The sequence below is a fragment of the Nicotiana tomentosiformis genome, chromosome 12 (genome assembly GCF_000390325.3).
Source record: "Nicotiana tomentosiformis chromosome 12, ASM39032v3, whole genome shotgun sequence".
In the NCBI taxonomy this organism is placed as follows: domain Eukaryota; kingdom Viridiplantae; phylum Streptophyta; class Magnoliopsida; order Solanales; family Solanaceae; genus Nicotiana; species Nicotiana tomentosiformis.
The window spans coordinates 71,377,168-71,387,049 of NC_090823.1; the positions used below are offsets into that span (position 1 = coordinate 71,377,168).

General features: G+C 37.8%; 1 protein-coding gene across 1 annotated transcript; it reads left to right on the forward strand.

The window, feature by feature from the left end:
* Nucleotides 1-453: 453 nt before the first annotated feature.
* On the forward strand, nucleotides 454-1,157 carry LOC138902846 (uncharacterized). The gene is made up of 3 exons (XM_070190747.1): nucleotides 454-679; nucleotides 762-861; nucleotides 1,007-1,157. The coding sequence occupies exons 1-3, from the start codon at nucleotides 454-456 to the stop codon at nucleotides 1,155-1,157; spliced, it is 477 nt and encodes a 158-aa protein (XP_070046848.1).
* Nucleotides 1,158-9,882: the final 8,725 nt, after the last annotated feature.

Sequence of the window (9,882 nt, forward strand, 5' to 3'; positions counted from 1 at the left end):
CATAAGAATAGCTCTAAGGCTCATTACTCAATCTAGTGACAAAATATTCAGAATGACGTAAGTTCGTTAGCTTGCTGAACAACATTATGTTGTTCAGCAAAATCTTTTGAGTCTCAATTCATTTTGAAGATAAAGGTATTGGAAGTAACATCCATAATGTTGTTCAGCTAGCTAACGACCTTACGTCATTCTAAATATTTTGTAACTAGATTGAGTAATGAGCCTTAGAGCTATATATATATATATATATATATATATATATATATATATATATATATATGACGTTATTACATTATATCTATACCACTGCAGTTTGGGATATTATTATTATTACATGTATTGCAGTTGGGGACGTTAGTTACATATTTGTGCCATCCCGACAAGGATAAAGTGGTAGCCGATGCTCTTAGTCGCAAGTCTATGGGTAGTCTGAAGCATGTGGAAGCCGACAAGATGGATATGACTAGAAATATGTATCAATTGGCTATTTTGGCGGTCCGATTATTTGAATCAGATGATAGGAGCATTGACGTTCAGAATACAGAAGAATCCTCTTTAATAGCGGAGGTGAAAGAGCGACAATATGAAGATCATGAGTTAGTAAAACTAAGAGAGGGAATTCGGCAACAAATGAAGCCTATATTAGAGCTTAAGGAAGATGGAGTCTTTAGATACCCAGGTTGATTTTGTTCTAGGTGTGGAGAAGCTTCAGGAACGAATAATGGCAGAATTTCATCATTCGCATTATTCTGTTCATCCAGGGTCGACAAAAATGTATCATGAACTTAAGGAGGTTTATTGGTGGAATGATATAAAGAATAATATTGTGGAGTTGTTTCTCGGTCTCCTAATTGTGAGCAGGTCAAGATAGAGCACTAGAATCCTGGAGGATTAGCTTAGAACATAGAAATCCCTATGTGGAAATAGGAGATAATTAACATGGATTCATTACAAGTCTGCCCTGCTCTTATCGTAAGTATGATTCTATATGGGTGATTGTTGACAGGCTTATGAAGTCGGCTCATTTTCTACCGGTTAGGGCCACCTATATGGTCGAAGACTATGTGAAGTTGTATATAAAGGAAAGAGTTCGACTTCATGGTGTTTCGGTCTCAATTATATCTGATATGGGTGCTCAGTTTGTAACAAACTTCTAGAGGTTCTTTTAGAGAGGTTTGGGTACTCAGGTAAACCTCAGCAAAGCTTTCATCCGCAAATAGATGGGTATGCAAAACACACTATTCAAACGCTCAAAAACATGTTGCGAGATTGTGTGCTTGGCTTCAAGGGTAATTGGGATGATCATTTGCCTCTCATCAATTTTTCTTATAACACAAGCTATCATTCCAACATCAAGATGGCTCCATATAAAGCATTGTATGGGCGGAAGTGTAGGTCCTCGATTGGATGGTATGAGGTTGGGGAGACAGAGTTACTTGGGTCCGATTTGGTCCATCAAGTAGTATAGAAGATGAAGTTAATACAAGATCAATTGTTGATATATCAGACTCGGCAAAAATCTTATTCTGATGATCGATGCCGAGACATGGAATTTGATGTTGATGATTGGGTTTTCCTAAAGGTGTCACTTATGAAAGGCATCATGTGATTTGACAAGAAGGGCAAGCTTATCCCACAATAAATCGGGTCGTACCGAATCATTAGAAGGATAGACCAAGTGGCCTACGAGCTTGAGTTGCCTCCAAAGTTAGAATTAGTTAATCCGATCTTCCACGTGTCGATGTTGCGAAAGTGTATGGGAGACCCTTTCGTGTTGTTCCAATTGAGGATGTTTAGATCATGGAGGATTTTTCTTACGAAGAAGTTCCTATTTCAATTCTTGATATTCATATTCAGAAGTTGAGAACCAAGAGAGTAGCCTCAGCAAAGGTACTTTGGAGGAATCGGAATGTCAAAGAGATGGCATGGGAATCTGAGGAAGAAATAAGATCAACATATCCTTACTTGTTTCAAACCAAAGGTTCTTAAAGACTACTATTAGTCATACGTTCTTTGATTGTGTTATATGCTTGTAGACTTATCTTTCATTCTGTGATCAGGTAGCGATCAAAAGTAAGATGTCACATTGCTGCCAGGGTTTGGACTACGAGTGAATGATGTGATTTTCCCTTTTGTAATATGTATTTTGGTATTGGATGGCCCTGTGTGGCCCAATGTTATGGTTATCTAGTTCAATGTAGTGAAATTCATTGTGTCGCTCTGTGAGGCATGTTGTTGTATTTTATTGGCATGTAGATAGTCCTATTCACAAAAGCAACTCTGCCAAAACTTTTGGAAATTCTCACAACTAAGGTTGTTTCCTTTAAGTAACAACTCATATTTGAGGAAGAATGATTCAAGTGGAGATGATGTAATACCCCGTACCTTTCAACATGTGTACGGCTAAGTTAAGGTCGATGAATGTGCTTGAACGTGAGAAATATAAGTGGTAATGAAGCCTAAAGGTCCAGGAATTGATATATGTTAAATAAAAGTTAAGGTGAATGAGACTTGGTAAAGAAAGGGGATATTGAATAAATAAATGAGCTACTTGCTTACCCGTCCTACTTGCTTAAGCTACTTGACACATGTCTTAATTACTAAACGAGGGTGAGACACGTGTTTAAAAATTTAATAAGAACCAATATGTATCACCTATTAAGCAAGTAGGTGACAAGTAGGTGCATCACCTACTTGCTTAAAAGAAAAGGCCATAATTTTTGGCCAAGAGGGTCGGCCAAAGGGGCCCCATAAAGGGGCTGGTTATCCTCTTTTGCTATAACTTTATTTCGGAAAATTCACTCCCAAAGACAACCATTAAGAGCGCGTTTGGACATAAGAAATTTTTCTCTTTTTTCCAAAAAAAATTTACTTTTTTTTGAAATTAGCGTTTGTTCATAAAATTTTCAATTTTCACTTGAAGATGTATTTTGGAAATTTTCAAAAATTTGAAAAACTCCAAAAAGCTGTTTTTCAAAATTTTCACTCAAATCACTCACAAAACTTCAAAAACAACCCAAAATTATAATCATGTACAAACACAACTCTAAATTTCAAATACCATTTTCACTTGAAAAATCTTTTCCCCCTATTTTGGAATTTTATAATTCCTATGTCCAAACGCCCACTAAATCTCTCTCTGAAAGCTCTCTTGAGCCCGAAGTTATTTTATCTTCTTTTCAAGTTTTAGTTGGAGGAAAACCTAAGAGTTGAAGAACCCAAGTTAGGAGTTGAGCTCTTCCGCAAGTAAGGTAAGTATACTACCCTCTTTCATCCTTTTTTCTGCTGGAAAATGTAGAGAAATTTGTTCCATAATATTAAGAACTCAGGGGATGGTGATCGGAAGTCGTGAGTCCGAGTTGTTCAACTTGTAGTGAATTATTTTGGACTGTATTGTGGGTTGTTTCGTGATGTTATTGTGTTGTCTCTTGTGCTACTATTTTATTAAATTTGGGAGGAGAAAGGGAGTGGGGAATGCAATATTTGGTTGGTCGTCCGTCGTAATATTTTCATGTTGTTTGACACTAGTATAGTTATCGTTTTGTGTAGAGTAAACCTACCTTTCGGCGTAGCAATGTTCCCCTTCCATTCAATGGCGGGTTCACCAGGAAACTGAAACCTAACCATCTTCGAACGACAGTCAACATTTGCATAGCATGAGGCCAACCAGTCCATTCCCATTATCACATCGAAATCAACCATTTCTAACTCAAATAAATTTGCCGAGGTTTGACGACTACAAATCATCACAGTGCAACCTTTATATACCCTTCTAGAAATCACAGAATCTCCTATCGTAGTGGATACCGCAAGTGGTTTACTTATCAATTCAGGTTCAATGCCAGACTTAATACCCACAAAGGGTGTAACATATGATAAGGTAGATCCTGGATCAATTATCGCATATACATCATAAGAAAACACAGACAATATACCTGTAACAACATCTGGAGACGACTCGAGCTTCCCTCTTATAGTGATTTCATGGTTTTAGAAATGTGTACGCCTTAAATTGGCATAAAATTCCCTAACCCATTCCTCATTGGCATCGCATGGAGTGCGGATGAAGCAGGTCCAGCCGCTTGAAACTAGCCGATAATGGAAATCCGGGAGACGTTCGGACACTTTGTCATCGATAATTCCATTCTCAAGTGTGAGCTTATTCGTGAGGAGATCATCATAATACCGGGCTTGGCACTGGGAAGACATGAATCTGGTATCATCATAGTTCGAATCCTCATCCACTTCTTCAATTTCGTGAGCAAGCAGAGCATTTTCGTTCATGTTCGGGTCCATTTAAGCACGAAGTCCTTCAAAAAATCAAAACGACGTTAGTTAGGCAGTAGAATCATATTAGGCAATTTAAAACAAAGCAATTATACCAAAGAATCGAGTCGAATGGGCCCGGGAAGCTCCAGATGCAGAGCTACTAGAATTCTGAAATCTGCCCAGTTTCCGCACCTGCGGAAAAGCCATCGCAGGTGCGGTTCTGCTTCTACGGGTTTTTTATCCGCTTCTGCGATTTTGCCAATTTCCTCAGTGTTCGCACCTGCGGACAGTCTACGCAGGTGCGAGGCCGCATCTGCGACATTTCATTCGCTTCTGCGAGGTTCATCAGTGGGTTCAAAACTTCAAATGCCCAGAATTTTTGACTCTTCAAACAAGATTTTTAGCATATAATTTATACTCAAGACTTCTAAATTAGTGCATTACATAAACCTATGACTCTATTAAACTTGATTTTGAGGTACTTAGTAAACTATTTTCTTTTGGACAATTTGTCGAACACATTGCAAGCAGTGAGAATTTATGCTTCTATACAAAAAGTTTGGGTATTCAGACTTCCCCCAACAGTCATGTTCAACACAGCAGCACACCACCGAAAAGAAAATTTAGATATCTACAAGGCCTAAAAAATGTCTTGGCAAATTTCCTTCCTCAACGGCTGTAGTTATTTCTTGAATTTAGTCTAGACGTCGATCATGCTGCCTTTCAGCTTTGTGCCTTCTTGCTGAGAAATTCATATCTTGATCTAGGAGCATCGAAACTATTAGCTGTCTACTTCATTATAAAGAAATCACGGAAAGAAGAAACACCTTAAAATATCATTGCATAATTCCTTTTGGACTGGCCGCAATGATTTCTTGAAGTTCATCTAGTTGTCTGCCATGCGTTGTTTTGTTTTCAGCTTTGCGCACTCCTGTCGAAAAAATTCATATCTCGAGCTAGGAGACTCCAAATTGCGATTTGTTTGTGCCATTAGAAAGTAAACTCATATATCTGCAAAAAATATGAATTTAACGGCAGAACTCCTTTCAAGCTAGAAACAAAAAAATCTCAAAGTCCACCTAGCTGCAGTAACTTTTAGATTCGTATAGTTCCGGCAAAAGAAATAGTATCTTGATCTAGGGGCCTCTGCTAATCAAGGTATATAATGGCTATCCCTTTTGGCATGAATCCTCCTTAACGGCAATTTTCTAAAGAAAATCTTAATGAAATGTCTCATCATAAACACTCCACACATGATATCATCTAGGTTCATATGTTTACCTTTGATGTTGTTCTATTGGTTGATGTTCCTTAGTGTGTGTGTGTGTGTAGTCTCGATTCAATCTGAAGATAAATGTATTGGAAGCAACATCTATCTATAATGTTGTTCAGCAAGCTAACGACCTTACGTCATTCTGAATATTTTGTCACTGGATTGAGTAATGAGCCTTAGGGCTATTTTTATATAATACTATATGTATTATATATAAGACTGCAGTTGGGGACGTTATTGCATTATATCTATACCATTGCAGTCGGGAACGTAATTATTATTACATATATGCCACTGTAATTGGGGACGTTACTATTGTATGTACCTATATATATATATATATATATATTGGTTGAGCTATACTCAGACGGGGATGGCCCTATGTAGCATATGTACATCCAGGTTGTTCCTTGCACTCTTATGTACTTACTGATTCTTTCATATGCTATCCATGCCTTACATACATAGTACATTCATTTCGTACTTACGCCATTTTTTCAGGGCTCTGCATTTTATGTTGCAGGTCGAGGTAGAGAATCTGACAAGCCTCCCTAGTAGGTTGTTGCTCGTGTTCAGCTGTCGACCGATAAGCTCCATGTCTCCCAAAGTTAGGCGAGTCTAGAGGTTTTTGTATGATTTTGTGTGTATGTGTGTGTGTGTGTGTGTGTGTATATATATATATATATATATATATATATATATATATATATATATATATATTAGTCATAGATGTTGTCCCGACCATCAGACAAATGTTGTACTCTTAGAGGCTTGTAGACTAATTGTTGTATGTCTAGTATGTTCTGTATAGCCTTGCCAGCCTTGACGTTTTCATGTTGATGTCTATTGTAAAAATATATATATATATATATATATATATATATATATATATATATATATATATATATATATATATATCCTTTTTGGTCCAAAATGTTTGTATGTCCTGGTTATGTAATTTTAGGTTGGACGCTCGATTAAGTAAAGCACGAGGTACCGTTCTCACCTCCCCATGTTTGTGGCATGACACTCTCCTAGTGAGTGGGTTGAACTTCTCCAAAAGGAGAGTCGACAATTGTGTCCAAGTGAGAGGAAGTGATCTTGTTAGCCTACCCTGCTCATAAGTCTGCCACACTTCTTGGTTGGCCTTCTCAATTGAAAAGCTGTGAAATCAACTTCATTGAACTCTACAAGGCCCAATTGTATAAAATCTCATGGCATCTATCCAAGAAATCATGAGCATCATCTAAGGGATCACTATTAAAACATGGATGATCTAACTTCTAGAATCGATTCATCATCTTATGCTTATATACCGACATAGCATGCCTAGTCTCTAGCCTAACTGCAATAGGCTGAACTACCCTAAATGTTGGAGTAGCTTGAACCTTTTTGAAACATAGTAGTGACCTACTCTTAAGTGTGAATATCTGGGGTCTAAGCTCCCCCTACAGCATGAGAAGAAGCTTGGACCACATGAATCATCCCTGCCTGTCCTAAGCCCTTAAAATAGCTCAAAATTCGGACCATGATATCCTGAAGCATTGGAGAAGCAATGCAAATCTCAGGAATCTCATCTAGACGAATAGAATAGCCTTATCTAGAACATGTTCTACCACTGGAGCTATAGGTGACTCCTCCAAAGTGGCTCTAGAACCGGTACGAGTAACTGCGACTACTCAACCTCTCGCAGGTGTTGCCATACGTCCCCTGGTTTGGGCTCCAACCCAGCTACAACCCCTGCCTCCTCTGGCTCTGGCCTGGGGCACTAGCTCCTGCTCAGCCTCTGGTGAAGTTCGTACCCTCACCATCTGTGAGAGAATAGAATAGTAAATATTCAAACTTTGAGATGATACAAAGAACGCATGATAAGGAAAGAAAGAAGGAAAGTTTTCTAAATCCCTATAGCCTCTCGAAGATAGTTATAGAAGTCTCCATATCAATCCTTAAGTCTCTACTAAACATGATCCTAACCTGTAGAACCCATGAAACTTGGGCTCTGCTACAAACTTGTCATGACCCAAAATCTCACCAAGGGCATGATAGCACCTAACTATAACGACCCGGTCGGTCGTTTTGAGATCTAAAATTTTGTTTGATCGTTTGAGGCCTTGAGTAGCTTCATATAATGTATTATGACTTGTGTGTATGGTTGATTTTGATATTCGAGAGGTTCAGGATGGATTTGATAGAGTGATTTTCAATTTGGAAGCTTTAAGTTGGAAGAGTTAACCGCGGTTTGACTTTTGAGTAAACAACCTCAGATTGGTGATTTGATGATTCCAATTAGTTCACATGGTGATTTTGGAGTTGGTAATGCCCTCTGATTTGGGTTTGGATGTTCCTAGAAGGTTTTAGCTTTATTGGTCGAAAGTTGGCAATTTGAAGGTTTGAAAAGTTCATAGGTTTTAACCGGAAGTTGACTTTGGTGTTATCGGATTGATTTGAAGGTTTGAAAAGTTCATAGGTTTTAACCGGAAGTTAACTTTGGTGTTATCGGATTGTAGTTTTGAGACATTTAATAGGTTTATTTGGTTGATTGGAACTTATGTGAAAACTTTGGTTGGAATCTAGAATGTCTGGCATGGTTCGGACGCATTCGATGAAGTTGGAATGTTTGACAAGTTAAGAGAATGATTTAATCCTCGATTCTTGGTTTTGATATTATTTGTAGTGTTTTGAGCCTTTGGATAAGTTTGGATAATATGTTTGGACTTGTGGGTACATTTGACTGGGTTCTGGGTGGCTCGGGTGTGTTTCGGGATGGTTCCGAACCATTTTGGTATGGTTGAGCATTTCTAGTATTGGTTCTTCGCGCATGCGGTATTTGGTTTGCAAGTGTGAAGATGTACCTGCGATGGTTATGTGCATCTGTGCTTGGGAGTGGCATTATGGATGGCCACATCTGCAAGGATGTCGCGCAGATGCGGAGCCGTAGAAGCGATACTTTGGTTCGTACATGCGAGGGTTGATATGGTCAGTGGTGCGCGCTGTTGATACCCAATTTTACCCTCATATTTTTCAAATGATATATATACTTTCAAAACATCATTTTTTGCATCATTATTTAGTTTACAAATCTATACAAGCATTTTCTATAATTTTTCATAATTTTAGAGCTTTAAAATTGATTTTTCTATATTTAAATTTGCTTGAATAATTATTAATTACTCCTTCAAATTATTTTTGTGATGACTTAGTTACCTAAAGTTATTATTTGCACCTATAATACAGGTTTTAAATATTTTTACTTCATTTTATATAATTACATTAGCATTTTTGAGCTATTTATCTAATTTAGCAATAATAGCCTATATTCATATACAAATCCTCCTTATTTATACTATTCGTGCCAGAAAATAGAATTTTATATTTTTATAATGCTAAATCTACTTTTTAATCATTTTAGTGCATAAAATATGTTTTACTCATTCACTAATTATTTTTATAAATTAGTTTTGCTAAATTATATGTGTCTAAAAGGCAAGCCTAATTTTTGAGTGATGTTTCGGATCATATTGGTCCAACATCTTAGCCCAGAACCCCAACCCAAAGCCAAATGACCTTTCTTTAACAATAATGACCCGGTCGGGACCCGTTTTGTATGACCCGCCCCATCTTCCTTCAATCTTAGCCGTTGATCTCAAAGATCAACGGCTCACAAGCCATCTCCCCTTTTAAATCCATTAAACCTAAACCCTAACCCCATTATCCTATTACCCGCCACCTCCAAACTCTCTTTGTCTCGCCTCTCTCTTCAGAAACTCTAGCCGCCTCCCCAATCATCTCCGAATCCGAGTAAATCATGGATTCCCTCTATGATTTATTCGCCTTTTATGCGTTATCTCGTTGTTACTTGTAAGATTATGGTGTTACTTGGTACTTGCCTAAACATGACAAGTGTCATCTCTCTGATTCTGCCCATTCACATCAAACGTTTGAATCTGGACGATATCTAGTCCATATGCATCATGGTCGGGCTATACCAGGTCCGATTAGCCAAGCTTTTCGGTCAATCGTCGGTTTCTGTCGAATTAGGGTTCGGAATTTTATACTTTTCCTTTTACCCGTTCCATTACTGATAGAATGTGGTACTTGTTTTCCATATTTATGTTAGATTGATTGTTTTCCTTGTTTGTTTGCTTGATTCCTACTACTATATAAACCCCTCCCCTTTCCCGTTTGAGAGAGACTTTTAATCACCCAGATTCAATGTGTCACAGACCTCACATACACACAGACTTTTACATGGCATAATATATAGTCGGGGAGGAAATAGCATGATTTAATAGACGTATGTGTTCAGGTCTTTGCATCGTTGTGTTCTGAACCTTATTTCC